Below are 20,999 nucleotides of genomic sequence, written 5' to 3' on the forward strand. Positions count from 1 at the left end.
GGCTCGTCAACCAGAGCATCAGTGCTTTCACCAGTACTTTTCTCCGGCTTGGAGACTGAGAACATCCCTATCATGGACTGTGTAATGGAAAGTCATAGCGAGTTGTGGCGTTTCCAGTTCTTCTTTTTCTAACGGAAGACAATCCAAATCATTTAAAGGAGACTAGAGTAACAATCAAACCTCAAACGATGTTTATAGGTGGGCACACTCTCTTGTAGCCAACGCTTTTAGACATTTAACACCCATTTCTTCATCAACGATCTTCATCAGCTCTGGAAGACGTCGAGTCGTTTATTTGGACTCAAAAGTCATGGATGTATGGTTCTGTTCAGCGGTTCCAGTGTTCACCTGGAGGCTTTTGTTTCTTTCAAGCCTCTTCCAGTGCTATTGGGGCTCCATGCTCGATTGTCCGCCAACATGCAGCTGTTCGCCCACCGAGATCTATTGTAATAAGTCCGACAGTGGGAATTTTTTCCCGTTACTTGCTCTACAAGATCAGCTGGACAATGGCAGTAACAATAATGACATTGAAGATCTCTTCATGAACATCACGTCAATGTAAGTGTGCTTCTTTACGTCCATCTCCTACTGCGGAAAAATCTAGATATAAATTTCACCCCACATTCCCCATATAGACAAGTCGAACTTTGTCGAAATGTGAGATTTGCATTATTATTAGAAATCAAAAGAGTACTTTTATGCGGTATTATTTTATTTTAAAACTAATTCGAAGATTTACAGAGCTCACAATCTCAATAGAGATCTCAAACGATGTCGCCGCAATATAGGACTAGGTTCTTCTCAAAGGTTGTACAAGAAGACATATCGAAGATTTTACCATATTATTAAACATCCAATGTTTTTTATAATGACTATGTTATTGCTGTTGTCCTGGTGCCCGTGTATGTCGTGATGCCTCTAATTCTGCATTCGGTTAATCATTATACCGAATAAGAGCCGTGTAGATTGACACTCACTGCTTTCTCATAGGTTTTGACAGTGGAACCAATCTTATTATTGTTTTTATTGAATGAAACCTTCCTAGCATTCTAATATTGCAGGGTGATGATTATCACAGGATCACCAGCACATTATTTAATCTTTCTCAGACACTGGAATTAGTTGTCCATATACTCTAATTGCCTAAAAAGTTGGTTATTTGTATTTACACATTAGTATTCGAATCCAGGAGAAAACATTAATGCGTTTCTTTGAAATTTATATTATAGAGGTTATTATATTATATAATATTGGTAATGCATGAATGATTTGAAGTTTTGCGCCAACAGGTTACAAGGATTTCATTCAGCACTCTGGACAGCTCCTCTGATCTCCACAGTGCTGAGTGATTACATTTGTCACGCTCTGTTCTAATATATAGATATTATATATATATATTATATATATATAATATATATATATATATCAGCCACAACATTAAAACCACCTGCCTAATATTGTGTAGGTCCCCCTTGTGCTGCCAAACAGCGCCAACCCACATGTTAGAATAGCATTCTGATACGCTATTCTTCTCACCACAATTGTACAGAGTGGTTATATGAGTTACCGTAGACTTTGTGTGATCGAACCAGTCTGGCCATTCTCTGTTGACCTCTCTCATCAACAAGGCGTTTCTGTCCGCAGAACTGCCGCTTCCTGGATGTTTCTTTTTTTTTTTTTGGTACAATTTAGAGTAAATTCTAGAGACTGTTGTGTGTGAAAATCTCAGAAATACTCAAACCCGCCCATCTGGCACCAACAATCATCCATGTGATTATCTAAACAACCAATCATGTGGCAGCAGTGCACATAAGAATGGGGAAAAATGTGTTCTCAGTGATTTTGACCGTGGCATAATTGTTAAATAATTATTTTTTTTTTTAAATAGGTTCATTCAGTAATTTGCAAAGTTTCAGTTTATATGACATTCTATTATAATCTTTGAAAAAACATAATACAAATATATAACTATACAAAAGGCTATATAGTACCTCACTCCCAACATTGTATGCAAGATTACATACAATATAAAAACAAACATTTTATGAATTGCTGAAGCCATATATTTTTAATGGAACCATTTCAATTAAAGCAATTATCACTATCTTCTCTTAATTTAAGTTAACTTTAACCTAAAACTTCATTAATTTGTGAAGCATTTGAAATACAGTTTAATTATATTACATAATAGGACACACACATGTCTTGACAAAGAGCAGTTGAAACTTTTTCATGTCTTACAAGCACATCATCAAGTTTGTATGAGGCCGTCTTTGTGTTAAGTAGGTCAGTGATGCCATCTGAGAATTAAGACGAATGTCAGCGCTCTGCTTCTCAATGTGAAGAACCGCAACAAGAATGGCACTACCCAAATGCTGACCCTGTTTCCCTCAGGCAGACCCTGACTTCTGTGAAGTGTTGGTAGAAGTTGTCCTTTAAAAGCAAATCTGAGCACATATTTGTTTATTCCCCTTAAAATGCTTATTATAATAAGGATTATTGTGGGGGAAACTGATTGTAGATCAGTGTAAGAAAAGTGTAATCAGCTACTCCGAGCTATCTGCGGGGACCCCACTTTTACTGAGGAATATAAATGAAGCACCTTCTGAGCCAACAATCAAAAGATGCATTGATAACCAGTGGGAGCAAAGGCGGTTCAAAAAGGAAGTGCTTGAGATCTGGAAATGAGGCTTGGGTTGAGCTGTTCGAGCTTTGAAGTTTGTTTCTAAGGTGATTGTATTTTAATTAAATTATTATGAGTCATGGGGAGAAAACGGTAGTGGTGTTTGTCATACTGTGGTGTAGAGAGGGAAATTGAAAAATTGAAGGTATGGCTTAAAGCTGTATGGTAGAATTCTTTACTGTTTCACAACATAAATCCATGACGAATGTCTCTGGCTTTCCAACAACATTCACTGTTTATGGAATTATAGAGATTAAATAACAAATAAGGCTTGGATATGGGCACACTGGGGGTCCGAGATGCCTCTGATTTTTGATAAAATCTTTGATAAAATTGGAGAGTGGTATTTGCATGCCCCTCACATGGACATATGGTATAAAGGAGGGGACGCTGAGGAGCCGAGAAAAAAGTCCCTCCCCTGGGGGAAGACACCACAGAGACCACATCCCGCCAGAGGTTAAGTGGCAATATGTCACATGGTCTTGCCGAGACTTGTCGGAAGTATGCCATGTGGAGAAGTCTCATGGTAGGTCCTGCACAACTTGGGGAAAGAAGCTCTACGAGTATGGAGACCTAAGGAAGACACCGTTTGCCAACAGGTAAACATATTTCAGTGGAAAATACATTGCAAGGGGTTGCCTATAGGGAACCAATGCATGTGGAGCACCCATCCCAGAACGGGGCTTAGTTAGCACCAGTAATGGGCTTGCAGTGAGTTTCTCTGCCAAATTCACCTGCAGGGCTAGGAGGAATTCAACCAGGGAACACATCTGTGAACACTACTGGGAACCAACAATGCACATCTTCAGCTCAGGGGAGGTGAAAGGTGCTAGATGCTAGCGACATACCTGGCCGGTTGACCCGGCTTACCTGTTCGTTCCTGCTGAGACACGGGATGAAACCAACTCAACCCATAGATTGTAGAACCTCGTGAAGGTATTGGGTGTAGCCCAGCCCGCTGCTCTGCAAATGTCAGCCAGAGAGGTACCATTGGTCAGTGCCCAAGAGGCCATCACACCCCTGGTGGAATGGGCCCATAGGCCTGCAGTGGGCGGCACATGCTGAGCCTGGTAGGCGACAGATATGGCATCGATGATCCAGTGGGCGATCCTCTGCTTGGGGACAGTGCTTCCTTTCCACTGTCCACCAAAGCAGACAAAGAGCTGCTCAGAGATCCTAAAGCTCTGCGTGCAATCCAAATAGATGCATAAAGCATGCACCGGACACAGCAATGCTAAGGCTGGGTCTGCCTCCTCCTGTGGCAGTGCTTGCATGTTCACCACTTGGTCCCAGAAAGGGGTCGTGGAACCTTGGGCACATAGCCGGTCGGGGTCTCAGGATCACGTGAGAGTAGCCCGGACCGAACTCCAGGTACATTTTGCTGACAGAGAACACGTGCAGGTCCCCAACCCTCTTGATAGAGAGGCCAGACATGAAGGTTCCAGAGGTCTGGTCATGGGTGCCAGATGGTGCACCATCATTGAGAAAGAAGGTCCTTCCTCAGGGGAATTTTCCAGGGAGGGGCTGACGCGAGGAGTGTGAGGCGGTATCACCGAATAACCCCTAGCCCGCCACCATCGAGGGTAGTGAGAGCGGGGCAGCCGAGAGATCGGGATCGGGCAGTGAAAGGTGCCTCCCAAGAAATTGTCAGCTCCTCATGGACTACAAGGAAGAAAGGCACTGGGGCGGGGCGTGGCTGTGAGTGCCGCCGCAAGCCCAGATACCAATCATCGAGCCGCGAGGGTTCAGGGGAGAGCAGAGGGTTCCACTCTAGCTCAACGACATTTCAGTGTCCATCTGTGACTGGGCAGCCATGCCCGAAGGGGGAAGCCCAGCGGAGGTTTTCGCATCAGGCAGGACGGCGCTCTCCGATGCTGCGTACGAGAGCTCATCACCTTCACGAGCACAGAATAAGAGGTCAAACTCGCCCTGAGATGAGCCGGCATCCTCATCCGAGTGCCCAACTGGAGCAAACGAGCATGCTGGGGAATGGGAGGTCTGTGGGGATTTAATCGGCGGAGGTGGTTCCATTGTGGTCCCCAAATCGCTCCCAGCACTCACCATGCTGGCCTCATACTCGTAGGTAGAAGGACCGAGGCAGGGAGCTGCTGGGATGCTTGCTTACTTACTAAAGCTAGCCGTGGCTGCATCGTTACCATGGTCATGGCCTCGCAGTGAGGACAAGACAAATCCATGAAAGAAGTCTCGGCGTAGGCGGCACCCAAGCACGAAAGACAACGACTGTGGTCATCAGAGGGTGAGAGATATCGACCGCAATCAGGAATAACACACAGCCGGAATGGCATCTTTAAAAAGTCTTGAAAAAGATGTTCCGGAGTGTACCGCTCTTTTAGAATATATTCTTTTAGGAAAGGGAAATTAAACTCTTTCTGAATATACTCTTTTAGATCTGCTGAAGCACCCAGGGGCGATCTCTTCAGTGCACCCATGCAGAGAGGGGAGAAAGCCTCTGTAATGCGTCGTAAGGATCCAGCAGAGGTGAATGATGGAAATCGCTTGCTCAACTTGAACCATCGACCGTTTGGCTCCGAAGAGAAAATCGAATGAGTGGTATGCAGGTATCCCCTCCTTTATACCGTATGTCCGGGGGAGGGGCATGCAAATACCACTCGCCAATTCTCATTGGCCTTTTAACAAAGATCAGAGGCGTCTCGGGCTCTCAAGAGTGACCCTTAGTGTCACTACATCGAAACAACATCGAGTGAGTGACAGAAAGGGAACAAGACATACCTCACTTCAGTTGCAAAAAGTGCAGTTCACTTCATGTTAAAGTAATTTAAAATCATGTACAGTATAAGATTGACAGGGTGACATAAGGAAAGTTCTCATAATGCAAATTGATAGTTGGCTGAACTAGAAATGAATAGTTTTCTCAATAAGAATTTTTGAATTAAGTGAACAAACACATTCAAATTTACTAATCAAAGCAATTCTACTGAGAACAGTTATTAAGAAATAAAAATTCATAAATAGTCATCAATTTCATTCTGATATATATATATATATATATATATATATATATATATATATATATATATATATATATATATATATATATATATATATATATATAAATGTGACATGTATACATTTTCATGAGAATTACTTATACCTATTTCTCTTATACACTAAAAGTGTCATGACAGCTTGTTTAAAAAAATATAATACAGGCAAAATATATGGGATATTCCAGTCATTATTGAATGAATACGAATGAATAAAAATGTATTGCATTCACTGCCATAATTTTAGTTGCCTAATAGCTAGATTATTATTATTGTCAGCTTTACTTGACACATGTTCAGCCATAGTAACGCTGATAAGTGAATGCATACATTAATATATACAAAGTGCATACCTCAGATGAGCAGCTGAAGGCCAAAGAACAACATTTCAAAGATGTGAGAAATGCTTGCAACAAAGTCTGCTTTGAAGGTGTGCCTTTTTCACAACCTATATTGATTTCAGAAAAAAGGAATTGTTGGGTAAAGTGCAAAAAATCAAGGCTACATGATACAGTACAATTTTTGAGTGTTTAATAATTGTCCTCAGTAGCATTGCTCTGTTTAGAAAATTTTAATGTGTTTGTTCAATTAGTATTAGTCTATACATTTTTTTTTAAAGTTTATAGGGACGTTAAAAGAGCTGAGAAGCATACAAATAAATTGCTTTATGAGCAAATAACTTAATGCATTTAATATTTAAAAAGCATAATAACCAGTAGTTTATTATTCTGTAGCTTTGAACTGCTTACCCACTAAAGCTAAACTGGGTAGAGCTTAGTCTGACCTGGATGGGCATCTTAAATCTCTTTAGTTTATAAAACCAAAGTGCGGATTGAAGAAACTTATCTCACAGTATTTTAAGTATTTTTAAAATAAGTCCAAACATATTTTTTTTGAGTGATGTTTCCTTTATCATGAGCTTTCTCTTTAGAAGCAATCGGGAAGGATTTGTTTTAGAAGGAACAGACTGTCAACTTTGCTTAAAATCTGCTCCTTCCATTATGATCAGCAAATGCATACTACAATATAATGTAATAAAGGGTTGATTTACCCTGCTGACTCCTTAATTAGAAATGCGTCCATGTAAAGCTCTGTCCGTGTGTTCATTGTGAGGTTTCCAGGTAAAAACGAGTCCTATTCTTTATAATTAGAGAGCCTTCCGATGGCTAAAGTTCATCTGAAGAAGTTGCAGTCAAAATGCACCATAATGCATAATTATATGGATAGTGAGAAGCCATAAGAAAAAATGCAGGGATTGCGAAAAAAGTGAGCAAATTAAATGAGAAAAATATCTCATTAAAAAGATCACATCATGAAATAATAATCTAGTAGCTACAGTATAGAAAGATGAAGGTGGGGTGGCAGACATATCACATTTGGGAATTTACCCTAGGTGCCTGTCTTTCAAGTGTGGATTGTGGTGAAAATCAAAGCTATGTGTACATTTAATCGCAGAAGCAACAATTTGACAGCAGTACAATTCCACTCTTTTAGACACTGCACAGATTTCACCTGCCACTATAAACCTCTTCTTTCAAGACAGCATTATTCCACCATGAAATATTGAACACTTTCAATCCATGAACACAATTCCTTTGATCCTCCTTTTCTAGGTCATATAAAACCCTACGTGCAACAAATTCCTTACCAACATAACTATTTTTAGAGCAACTTTAATTTTTATTTTCTCTCTTTGAAAGCCTAACTTGCTTGACAATGCTAGTAATGACTATGGCTATGTTCAAGATGTAATACTAGCTTACTACTTACTGAATACTGGACAGTATTCACTGTATACCACCTAGTAGTTTTATTTGTTTTTATATATGTATAGTAGGTGTAAAAGTAGGCATTATCAACTAAATGTTGCAAACAGTTATATGCTACATTGTTGTCACAAGTCCTCATGGATTTGCATGTTTAATTCAAAGAGTGCCGACCAGTTATCTTCTTGGAATTTAAAATTCTTAAATTTTTAATCCAGTTGGGTGTAAAATGTCTTAACATTTGGGATTCTAATCAAATAATCCAGCCAAGAAAAAGATGTTAAAAATTATGACGATTCCGATTAATCAATTACACTGGAAAATGAAGCTTAAGTCAAGTGCATTGTTTTGTGGAATACAGTATACAGTAACTAGAGAAAACTCTGTTGTATGCTGCTCATTTTAGAAAATGTAATAGGGATTCCATGTATCTAAAGCACACACAAAATGTGTATATTGTGTACAGAATACATAGTTTATACTGCAGAAACATTAAGAGTAGAAAGACATTATGCCATACAGCACATAGCCTATGTTTTTAGCTATTAGTGAAAAGCCACACAATTCAATATTTTGGAAGTGGTCCAAAAGACTGTATATTACAGAATGCATCATGATCAGACTATAGTCCATCAGACTTCAGCTATTCCACGATTGGCAGAAACTCAAATGTGTAGGTTTATATAATATCATGAAATCTGTCAGACATTCATGATTTCCTTTTTTAAAGAAGATGAGCTGTGTAGAAATGGAAATTGAAAATGAAACACGGCAGGAGCAAGGTAAATGGAAAATATTCTACAAGTGTGTTGTGTTCTTGTCATGCGAGTGATTCTCCAAGGGCTTGGAAGATGTGAAAAACAGAGAACAGAATAGCATTTGACATGTATTACATGACAAGACATATGTCACTTTTTACCTAAGCAACCAGAGCTTAATATTCCCTATCTGTCCCTCACTCAATGTTGTGTCGATCTAGTGACACTAGGGGTCACCCTTGGGAGCCCCAAACACCTCTGATCTATGAGAAAAGGCCAATGGGAATTGGCAAGTGGAATTTGCATGCCACTCCCCCTGACATAAAAGGAGCATTTTACATTTATGCATTTGGCTGACGCTTTTATCCAAAGCGACTTACAGTGCACTTATTACAAGGACAATCCTCCTGGAGCAACCTGGAATTAAGTGCCTTGCTCAGGGACACAATGGTGGTGGCTATAGGGATCGAACCAGCAACCAGCAACCTTCTGATTAACAGTTACTGTATGTGCTTTAGTCCACTACACCACCACCACTCAATATAAACGGAAACGTGTATTATTCCTGGTTGTGGTCGCTACCTCTCCACTTCTGACAGCCACATTCGCAATCTCACTTGCTTGGGCACTACCCACGTGGAGACATCTTTCGTGGACATAACGATATTTTTCACTCTCATTGCGAGAACATGACCATGGCAATGTTGCGGTCATGGCTTTCTTTCGTCAGAGGGAAAGCCAACCCAGCTGCTCCCTGCCTCAGTCCTTCTACCCATGGGAATTAGGCTGCTGTGGTTAGCCCTGGGGGTGATTTGGGGACCTCAACGGGAGCTTCTCCGCTGAGAAAGCCCCCACGGACCTCCCATTCCCCAGTACGCTCATGTGCCCCGGTTGAGTTCTGGGATGAGACCGCCAGCTCATCTCAGGGTGAGTTCAGAACTCATTCGGCGCTGCAAAGATGATGAGCTCTCAATCACAGATTCCTCCAAGTTGTGCTGGGGCACCGTGTGCAACAGGCACACAGCCACCGGTTCCTGGACTGGCCCACAGCTGCATTGGCACATCAACTACCTCGAGTTGCTGGCAGTATTGCTCACCCTGTGGAGGCTTCAGCTGTTGATCCATGGCAAGCATGTGTTGGTCCGGACGGACAACATGGTGATGGCAGTGTACATCAACCTCCAGGACGCACTGTCGTGGCAGGTCATGCTTAGGGGAGAGTGGAGACTCCACCCCCAGGTGGTCAAGCTGATTTGGAGTCAATTTGGTCAAGCGCAGGTAGACCTGTTAGCTTCCCAGGAATCCTCCCACTGCATGCTGTGGTATGCCCTGACTGAGGTTCCCCTCGGCACAGATGTGCAGGCACACAGCTGGCCCCAGGGGCTACAAAGTATGTGTTCCCCCCAGTGAGCCTACTTGCATAAACACTGTGCAAGTCAGGGAGTATGAGGAGCAGGTCATCCTAGTAGCACCTTACTTGCCCACCCAGACCTTGTTTTTGGGCCTCATGCTCCTCGCGACTGCCCCCTCGGTGAATTCCCCTGAGGAAGGACCTTCTTTCTGCACCATCTGGCACCCACGACCAGACCTCTGGAATCTGAAAGCCCGCAGCAGTAGGCACGATCACTCAGGCTAGGGCTCCCTCTACAAGGTGCCTGTATGCCTTGAAGTGTCGTCTGTTTGGTAAGTCAAGTCAAGTCAAGTGGTTTTTATTGTCGTTTCAACCATATACAGTTAGTACAGTACACAGCAAAACGAGACAACGTTCCTCCAGGACCATGGTGCTACATAAAAACAACAAAGGACCAACATAGGACCACATGAGACTACACAACGAAATAAAATACCTATATAAACTACCTATATATACCTATATAAAGTGCACGTGCAAACATGTGCAAAAAGTACAGGACAGTACAACAAATTACTGACAATGAACAGGACAATAGACAGTGCAGCTCGACCAGTACTCAGTAGTGCAAAAAGATGACAGTTTCTAAAATGTAAACATAACATACTATGAGATAGTGTTCTATGCACATAGCAGTTATTGAGGTAGCAGACAGTTATAAAGTGACAGTTATTAAAGTGCAACTCAGGACACGTGTGTGTCAAACCAGTCTCTGAGTATTGAGGAGTCTGATGGCTTGGGGAAGAAGCTGTATACACAGTCTGGCCGTGAGGGCCCGAATGCTTCGGTACCTCTTGCCAGATGGGAGGAGGGTAAAGAGTTTGTGTGAGGGGTGTGTGGGGTCGTCCACAATGCTGGTTGCTTTATGGATACAGTGTTTTTTGCAAATGTCTTTGATGGAGGGAAGAGAGACCCCAATGATCTTCTCAGCTGTCCTCACTATCCTCTGCAGGGCTTTGCGGTCCGAAACGGTGCAAGTCCCAAACCAGGCAGTGATGCAGCTGCTCAGGATGCTCTCAATAGTCCCTCTATAGAATGTAGTGAGGATGGAGGTTGGGAGATGTGCTTTCCTCAGCCTTCGAAGAAAGTAGAGACGCTGCTGGGCTTTCTTGGTGATAGAGCTGGTGTTGAGGGACCAGGTGAGGTTCTCCGCCAGGTGAACACCAAGAAATTTGGTGCTCTTGACGATCTCCACAGAGGAGCCGTCGATGTTCAGCGGAGTGTGTTCACCTTGTGCTCTCCTAAAGTCAACAACCATCTCTTTTGTTTTGTCGACATTCAGGGACAGGTTGTTGGCTCTACACCAGTTCGTCAGCCGCTGCACCTCCTCTCTGTATGCTGACTCGTTGTTCTTGCTGATGAGACCCACCACGGTCGTGTCATCGGCGAACTTGATGATGTGATTCGAGCTGTGCATTGCTGCACAGTCGTGAGTCAGCAGAGTGAACAGCAGTGGACTGAGCACACAGCCCTGGGGGCCCCAGTGCTCAGTGTGGTGGTGGTGGAGCTGCTGTTCCAGATCCGGACTGACTGAGGTCTCCCAGTCAGGAAGTCCAGGATCCAGTTGCAGAGGGAGGTGTCCAGGCCCAGCAGGTTCAGCTTTCCAATCAGGTGCTGGGGAATGATTGTGTTGAATGCTGAGCTGAAATCTATGAACAGCATTCGAACGTATGAGTCCTTATTGTCTAGGTGGGTGAGGGCCAGATGGAGGGTTGTGGTGATGGCATCGTCCGTTGAACGGTTTGAACGATACGCAAACTGCAGTGGGTCTAGTGAGGGGGGCAGCTGGGTCTTAATCTGCCTCATGACGAGCCTCTCGAAGCACTTCATGATGATGGGTGTAAGTGCGACGGGACGGTAGTCGTTGAGGCAGGACACTGAAGACTTCTTTGGCATGGGGATGATGGTGGTGGCCTTGAAGCACGTTGGAACAACGGCGCTGCTCAGAGAGATGTTGAAGATGTCGGTAAGAACATCTGCTAGCTGGTCTGCACATCCTCTGAGCACTCTGCCAGGAATGTTGTCTGGTCCAGCAGCCTTCCGTGGGTTGACTCTACGTAGAGTTTTCCTCACATCTGCCATGGTAAGACAGAGCACCTGGTCGTTGGGAGGAGGGGTGGACTTCCTCGCCATCACGTCGTTCTGCACTTCAAACCGAGCGTAGAAGTCGTTCAGCGCATCTGGAAGGGAGGCATCTTTGTCACAGGCAACTGATGTTGCCCTGTAGTTGGTGATGGCCTGGATGCCCTGCCACATGCCGCGTGTCACCGCTGTCCTGGAAGTGACTGTGGATTCTCTGGGCGTGCACGCTTTGCCTCTCTGATTGCCCGTGACAGTTTGGCCCTAGCTGTTCTTAGGGCTGCCTTATCGCCTGCTCTGAAGGCGGAGTCTCTGGACCTCAGCAGCGTGCGCACCTCCGCAGTCATCCACGGCTTCTGGTTGGAGCGTGTGGTGATGGTCTTGAGAAAGTGACATCATCAATGCACTTGCTGATGTAGCTGGTCACTGATGCTGTGTATTCCTCCGTTGGTAGAATTGCCATATGTTGCAGCCTCCTGAACATGTGCCAGTCAGTACACTCAAAACAGTCCTGAATAGCAGAGATGGCTCCTGCTGGCCAGGTTTTCACCTGCTTCTGAAGCGGTTTTGTGCATCTGATCGAGCGGTCTGTATGCTGGAATTAACATAACAGAGATGTGGTCTGAGTAGCCGAGGTGGGGGCGGGCTCCGCCCGGTATGCGCCTGGGATGTTTGTGTAAACAAGATCAAGCTGCTCAGCCCCTCTCGTTGCAAAGTCCACATACTGATGGAATTTAGGGAGCTCTGTCTTGAGATTTGCATGGTTGAAATCTCCGGCGACAATAAACAGTCCGTCGGGGTGAGCGTTCTGCAGTTCGCTCATAGCCCCATACAGTTCACAGAGCGCTTCCTTAGCGTTAGCGCTGGGGAATGTAAACTCCGGTTATGTAAACAGTGGTGAATTCCGTGGTAGATAAAAAGGTCTGCATCTAACAGACACAAGCTCCAACAGCGATGAACAGTAACTAGAGACTAACATAGAGTTCTTGCACCATTCCGTGTTGATGTAAACACACAAGCCACCACCGCGAGTCTTACCGCAGAGAGCTGTATTTCTGTCGGCACGAAACGAGGCGAGCCCGTCTAGCTGAATGGCGGCATCCGGAACTCTGTCGCTGAGCCACGTCTCCATGAAAACAAAGACGCAGCAGTCTCTAAACTCACGCTGCGTAGCCTGCTGGAGTCGGATATAGTCCAGTTTATTGTCCAGGGAGCAAACATTTGAGAGCAGGATAGGCGGGAGAGCCGGCCGGCTAGGGTTTGTTTTTAGCCTAGCATGGACCCCCGCCCTCTTTCCGCGCTTCCGCTTTCTCGCACACCGCTTACGACGTCCTCTCCCCCGGCCACCGGCATCAGGCGACGCCGAGGGCTGGAGGCCTGGTCTCCGCAGCAAGCCGAGTACGCGTAGCGCCTCCTGCAGGTCATCATGCAGCTTGGTTTTTGCATGAGTCTTATATTTGAGTAGTGTCTGGCGATGGTAGACACGAGCACTGGTTGCTCCGATGTCCATGTGTTGCAAAAGTCGGGATTTTTTAACAAAAATAGCACCGTTGTGGATCCGGAGTGGCCGCTGTGTGCTACCGCGCCGCCATCTTGGATCAACTGGTGTTCTTCCCGACGCAAAGACCCCCAGCGATGCGTAGTAGGGTCAGTGCTTTCTTTCCTACATGAGAGGCTGGAAGGGCGGTAAGTCCTTGAATGTGAGTGGTGGTGGCGTAGTGGCTAAAGCACAGGGCTGTTAATCAGATGGTCACTGGTTCAAACCCCACGGCCACCACAATTGTGCCCTTGAGCAAGGCACTTAACTCCAGGTTGCTCCAGGGGGATTGTCCCTGTAATAATTGCACTGTAAGTCACTTTGGATAAAAATGTAAATGTAAATGTAAGTCTCTTAGGAAGCACAACCTGGTCAACAGGTTCCTTAGAGGAGTGAGGAGGTTAAATCCCTCCAGACCACATCTCATCCCCTCATGGGTCCTTTGGGGCCTACGTGGAGCTCCATTTGAGCCCCTGGAGTCAGTTGAGCTAAAGGCACTCTCCTTGAAGACTGCCCTCCGGACTGTACTCACTTCTATCAAGAGGGTAGGGGACCTGCAGCCATTCTCTGTCAGACACGTGCCAGCAGTTTGGTCTGGAATACTCGCACGTAATGGTTTATCATGACCCCGTTTCGGGATCCGGTGGTGAACCTGCAGAGCTTCTCCAGGAGGAGGCAGTTCCAGCCTTGGTGTTGCTGTGTCTGGAGCGTGCTTTACGAATCTATTTGGACTGCACGCAGAGCTTTAGATGCTCTGAGTAGCTCTTTGTCTGCTTTTGAGGACAGCGGAAAGGAAGCGCTGTCTCCAAACAGAGGATCGCACACTGGGTCATTGACACCATCGCGTTGACATATCACACCTAGGGCGTGCCACCCCCCTTAGGGCTACGAGCACACTCTACAAGGAGTGTGGCAGCCTCTTGGGCTCTGACCAATGGCACCTCTTTAGAAGATATCTGCAGAGCAGCGGGCTGGGCAACACCCAACACCTTTGTGAGGTTCTACAACCTTTGGGTTGAGCTGTTCTCATCCCGTGTGTTGTCAGGTATGAGCAGGTAAGTTCCAAGGCAGCGACCATGTGTTGTATTTCCACACAATTTCCTCCCCTTCGGGCAGGGTGTGGTCTCTGTGGTGTCCTCCACCCCCCACGACGATAATATATGGCCCCCAGCTGAACCACTTTTTATTCCTTTTGGGGAGAAAAAAAGAGAAAAGTCCGTGCCTGGGGCAGCTGGTCCCTATTTTTGGGCAGTCGACTTGTCCTCGAAGTGCAGGGGACCGTACGGATGAGCGTAAGAGCATTGGGGGAGGTTACGTGATGGCCAGGGCACACAATGGTCTGCTTATCTCTCACCACCAGTCCACGTGACACAGTTCAGCTAGTTGTGGCGTTTTGTATAGGGACTAGTGTCTCTACATCGACACAAAATCGAGTGAGTGACCTCCTGATGGAGGGAATGAGATTTTGTTTCCCTCCTGCCACAACACTGATCTACCCGCTGAAATGGCCAGGACCTTGTCTCGGCTTCTCAGCACAAAACCTGAATGAGTATTTGCAAGCCAGCTCCTTTTATACCAGTATGTCCAGGGGAGTGGCTTGCAAATTCCACTCGCCAAAGATCAGAGGTGTTTGGGGCTCCCAAGGGTCACTAAATTGACACAATTTCTTGTTCCCTCCATCAGGGAACAGAGATTACGAAAGTAACAGGACAAATTCACTGTAATGATTTATTTGATACTTTTTACATTTTTATATCAGGCAGGATTATCTGTTTCACTTTTGGGTTTGTATGCACATTGCAACTCTATATGGAATCTATATCAGTTTTCTATTTGCCTTTAGAGCTGGTTTACACAATGTTTAATCTATTATTATGATTTATAATTATAAAACTCCCCTGATGTATCAAAAGGTGGAATAAGTTGTTAGTTGAGCTTGTCTCAATGTTTTGATTGTTATTTTATCGTCAGCAGTTAGGTCGCTCAAGTTAAAGACACCAATTAAAGTATGAAACCCTTTACAGTCATTTTCCGTTGATTACGTTGATTGTAGCTTTGCTTGTGTTTCCCCAATCTATCACAAAAGGATCAGTGAAAGCAGGCATAATGAAAAATAAATTATCAAACCTTGCAGAAAGCTCCTTTTATGGGTCCCAAAGGGACCACAATGGAAATGGAACACTATTCAGCACTATGGAGCACTATTTCACAGTCAAGCTACATGATTTATCACAATGAATGTGACAAAACGTCCTTCGTTTGAATTAAAATTGAGTTAGTTGCTGCAAGTGTGAGGAACTGGAGGAAGTTAGTGCGCATTTGTGCATGCCCCATAGTATGTTAGCTATCCCAATATCCTAGCTGTTGGGTTACAAATTGTGATCAACAGCATGGACTGTATGAATGAGAACTCCAGAGAGGAAATGCTTTAAACACACTTTATTTTCACAGCCAAAAGTGTACCAGATTTGCATGCTTTGGCACTTTTGGCTTTTTGACAGAACAGAACAGAAGAGATCAGAGATCAAGTATTTTATTTAAAAGCTTCTAGTACTACAATGGGCTGCAAGAATACTTATCACTGTAACTCAGATTTTTGCTTTTTTTAAAGAAAAGTAGGAACAGGAGGAAAAGGAGTCAAAATGTATTTTTGTGGTAATCAATATTATGCCACAAATGCTGTCGATTGAGCTGAACTTGTATTGAACCCAAAATATTCCTTTAACGCAACAAAGTACTTGGCTATCAGTAGTTCGCATCAGCATAAGTATACAATTATGTACAGTTAGAACACCTTTCAGCCAATCAGATTGTGTGACCAAACTGTTGCAAATACTTGTCATTAAAGACATAGGCCTACTCTAGTTATAAAAATGTAAATGATTCAGTGATGGCTTGTGCTTTTCAAGAGTGGGGTAGCACAGACATCACTTATCAATTTCAGAAAGTGTACTCTAGCTACTATTTATTATGGTGTTGGCAATGTAGCTCCCAAAAGAATGTTCCAAGAGTGATATGTACAATTATAGATTATTTGTTCATAGATAAATATGTCATTACCACAAATTTGCACTGAGGTAAAACATGGGTTATAATTCTCAGAATGTAGAGTCCCGAAGAGATTTAATTGTGGTTGCCTTGGGCCCTCTGCTCTTGATTTTGATCTATGGTGAAACATGAAACAATATAAGTAATGCTCATTAAATACCCCCATAGCAATGACTCAGTCTCTCCATTTCATACACTTAGTTTAACAGTAGCCAGTTGGTAGATAGCTGTGCTCAAACCTCAAGAGAACCACTAGCAATAGACGCTAGGGTCTGTTCCTTTATTCTCCTCATTAGCGTGCCCACCTCCCATGCCAGAGACCCCGGTTCAAATCCCGCTCGGAGTGGGAAGAGCAGGACTGGTTACAGTGGTGCTATGACCTGGATGGGAGTGAGGTTTAGGGAGGTGAGTGTAATGGTAGCCAGCTTGTAGATAGCTGTGCAGTGTGTAAAGCTATGGGCTGCTGCCTTTAGCCTCCTCGTTAGCATGCCCACCTCCCTTGCTGGAGACCCAAGTTCAAATTCCACTTGGAGCAGGAAGAGCATGACCGGTTACATTAGCATTATGGTTTTAAAGGAAAAATGATCAAATGATGCCAAGAAAACCTGTAAAACCTATTTACCCCTAAACAATAACTTTTTCAGTGCAGCCTTTAGCTGAAATCGAATTATCTAGGGAGGAAATCACAGCAGACAATTATACCTATCGGTTCAGAGACTATGGAAACAGCTCATGCCTTCTTTCTGTTTTGTGCTCACTGCCACTGCTTCCTTTGTCACACTCTGTTCTTTCCCTAATGACTTCCTGTCTTTTCAGCTGCTTGTTCTCACATCACCTCACCTTCCAATGCCTTCACATGAGTCAGCCATTGCCTTCTAGCTGAAGATGTCAGAATAACATATTGTTTTCCTTCTCATTATAACAAATTATTTGCTGTAACGTCAACATACTGTACATTATCTGACATAACATTGAATATAATACACCCACATGCTAACTACACTATAAATAAATTTCAAGTTGCGAGCACCTAACCTTTACATACAACCAGGGACAGGGCTAGATGGGTGGTAGCTTTGCCACCCCACTTGCCACCCAAACTCGGACCCTATTCGCATCCTGGAGACGGTGCGCACCAGCTTAACCTGTCCGTGTCACGCATTGTCCATAAAAATGTTCCATCCATGTCTGGGAGGACACAGTGTTCCGCCTCAGTAGACAAATCCCACTCCAAAGTCAAACCAGAGACAGTATAAGGAGGGGCAGACAGACCACTTGTAAAAAATGAATGGGAGAAATTGTAAAGCTTAGAAAGGTAGCTATAGGAAAGATAGTCCTGCCTTTCAGTTAAAATAACCAATCAGCTTATTGATGAATGTAGAGCCTCTTCTTATTGCTCTACAACGTGAATGTGCATTTGCTGGACCACCCTGAAAAATACAGTTTTTAATACTGATTTCTGCTAAAAACACTAAATTTAATAGGGGCGTGATAACTACAGGAAATTTAATTGTGAGTAATATTGTGTGTTAAGTAAGTCATCTAGGCGAGGTTTTTCAAATGAGTGCTAACTGTAGCCTTTGCATGGCAGGTGGCCTTGGTGGCCCAACACCACGAAGATTCTGGCATATGTGCCAGTGCTCTGTCTAATGCTCTCTGGTTCATGGGACCTAATTATGCTTATTTTCATTTTGGCTTAAGTTTAGGAGTGAATGGAGGGTAGAGATGTGCAGAATGTAGATACATTTCAGAAAGGGTTTTGTGTGCCTATATTTATACTGTCAATTCTGGCCATGGACCATAAAGCTGTGATGCATTGCAAACAGTTAATCTGAGACCCACTGATACAAGGCCTTAAATGCATGCCTGGACACAGTTAGGCTTGAAACGTAAAGTTGTACATGCATTAGCTTCAATAAATTGGCAGCAGAACTTAGAAAATCCTCTTTCAGCATGTGCAATTGCACAGTTGCTGATCAAAGCCATAAGAAATGTTATAAAACGAACACTTTAGTGTTTACTTAATGAAGTGTGGAGTCGGTATCATGATGTAAATGGCCAGTCATGGATTAGGGGTCAAAAGTATCAGGTTTACAATGTAATGTCATTTTTCTCTTAACTGACTAAGGCAGCACTACTGGCAAACTGTCTAAAATCAAAAAATTTTCTTAACAATAAAATGAAATGGAGGGAAAGAATTTAAAGAATGCTCAAAGACATTGCTTATTGATGTGGTAAATAAAGCTCACGACTTATTGTATTATAATACAGTAAATGTGTCATTGTGCATTTCTTAACATGAAGAAAATTGGCAATATATGAGAGAGTTTGTATTTTTGTGAGTTAAATATGGATTTAAGTGAACAAAAATGTGAGAGAGGGTAGTCTTCACCCCATTATACACTGCAACAACATCTGTTTTATATTTGTTTTTGTTTTGGCTTGTTTTCCAATACAAATATCAAAAACTCCTTTAAAACAACATACATTTACTTTAGCACTTTACTTTAGATGTTTTTTAATCTCAGAATGCTGAATATAATATTAAAAATAGAAATATTTTAAAATAACTGAAAATCCTTTAAAAAAGATGCATTTACCTGAGAAGCAGCATATAAGATATTTATACTTGATTTTAGAGGATAGATCTTGAATATACGTATATTTTATCTTTACTGCACTAGCAGAAGTATAACCAAGTAAGAAATATACTTAAATACAACATACACTTATATTTGTCTCTTAAAGCAAGTCTAAATATCTTATATGTTGCTTCTCGTGTAAATGTATCTTGTTAAGTATTTTTAGACAATTTTAAATGGAAAAATAAGACAAAAAACTTGATAACAATAGGATTTATTTGCTGTGAATTTAATAAAAAAGAATAATATAAAGTTTTTTCCTTTAATTCACTGAATGCCATTTAGATGCATTTTTAAATGACAATTTTGCCCACTTTATTGTTAGCAAGCACGTTTAATACAACCTTTTATGTCGTGGCACAAGCTGAATATTCGGTTAAGAGCTAATGATAAATCGTTGCAATAACCATTTGAATAGTCTAATAATCATTCTAATAATTGTTAGATTATTCGATTATCAAAATATTCATTAGTTGCAGCCCTAATGTCTTTGATAATATATATGAAACCACTTTATAATACACAACCCTTTGTTTTTTCTGTTGATATTTTCAGCTGACTTACAAATATTGTAGTTTTTCTGGGCATTGGTTATTAAGTGGTGCTTGCTAAGGCAAACATCAATATTGATCATGCAGTATATTGGATTAGCAACCACCTTGCAATGCCCAAGCAACCATCCTGAACACCCTACCAACCACACAGCAATGTTCTTACAACCACTGAGAATACCACAGCAACTGAATATCAACACCCTAACAACCACCAATAGGCATAATTAATTTAGAATGCAAACCAGTGGCATGCAAAGTCCTCGGGGACAGGGGTGGAATGATAAAAAATGGCACTGACATTTTTATTTATTAGTTTTAGTAGTTTTTTATTTTATGAGTAGCACTTATATATACTTATATGATGCCTTTGCTTTACAATATTTATAATAAGCATTTGTTGTTTTATTATACACATCCTAATTTGTCCATTATTTCCGTTATCACAAATAATAACATATTCTGTTATATAAACAAGATGTTTTATTTACAAAAAGTTAATAATATAGTGAAAAGTGCAAACGTGAAAATGGAGGGGTGGGGGTTTGGGGGATTATTGCTAAAGAAAATAAATAAACAAAACAAAACAAAGCCTAACTCATGTTATAACCCTTCTACGTACACTGACTATTAAAGCAAAGAGAATAAAAAAAGAAAAAGTCTCCAGCATCAATAATACCCTAACTAATCTACACTCTCTATCCAAAACATGAATACAGTGGATGGCACTCGCCCCTAACCTAGTGTGTTTACTACAGAAATGAATCCCTTCGTGTTGCTTAATGTATGTCAGTGACCTGCTTACCTGTCTGCTTCTCTGGTGGCCACACACACAAAATGAAATGATGGATTAATGACGGATGTATTAAATACTGGGCACAGTGCTATAGTGTTTACTCTTTGTTCTTCTCTTTCTCTCTCCCTCTGCTCCCTCACTTCATTCTGTCATCCCTCCTGGTTCCTCTCTGACCTCAGCATCCTCTATAGTAGTGACACTTTCTATAGTAATTTCTCTTAATTTCTTTTTATATTAAGGTAATGTTATTTTGCTGTATTCTGTCATCAAAATTTAAGTCCTTACATCAGTAATGTGGCGGAACCATGGTACCAGGGGCGGACTGGCCATAGGGAGAACTGGGACTTTTCCCGGTGGGATGGCCACAAAACAGAGCAGAACGGGTGGCGATAAACTGAAACGGGCCACCGCTTTATGCCGTACTGCCCGCAACTGGCTGAAGAGGGCCGCAAAACGCCGCCGCGATATGCCGAAAGGGACCGCGATATGCAGAAAAGGACAGTTTATGACAGTATTCAACGAAAGACGTATATGCGACGGACTGCTCCGATTATAGTTGAATAAAGCTCTTTACACTGCAGGTGTGCAATGTCATACATGCAGTTACAATCAAGTATATTCTCTTGATGAACTTACATTGCAATACATAGAGTGGACTTTTTATCTGACTTGTCTGAGGCAGCGCCAATTTGGTGTTCCACG

General features: G+C 42.8%; 1 protein-coding gene across 2 annotated transcripts in view; it reads left to right on the plus strand.

Annotated features, from left to right (window-relative positions):
* Nucleotides 1–205: 205 nt before the first annotated feature.
* Nucleotides 206–20,999, plus strand: part of ntrk3b (neurotrophic tyrosine kinase, receptor, type 3b) — a 210,110-nt gene continuing 189,316 nt past the window's right edge. For both annotated transcript variants that reach the window (XM_052092076.1, XM_052092085.1), the window contains exon 1: nt 206–558. In XM_052092076.1, coding sequence (XP_051948036.1) covers nt 311–558 — 248 coding nt within the window. In that variant the 5' untranslated portion in view covers nt 206–310. The remainder of the gene's footprint in view (nt 559–20,999) is intronic.

Source organism: Xyrauchen texanus, chromosome 2, assembly GCF_025860055.1.
Source record: "Xyrauchen texanus isolate HMW12.3.18 chromosome 2, RBS_HiC_50CHRs, whole genome shotgun sequence".
NCBI classification, from domain to species: Eukaryota; Metazoa; Chordata; class Actinopteri; order Cypriniformes; family Catostomidae; genus Xyrauchen; species Xyrauchen texanus.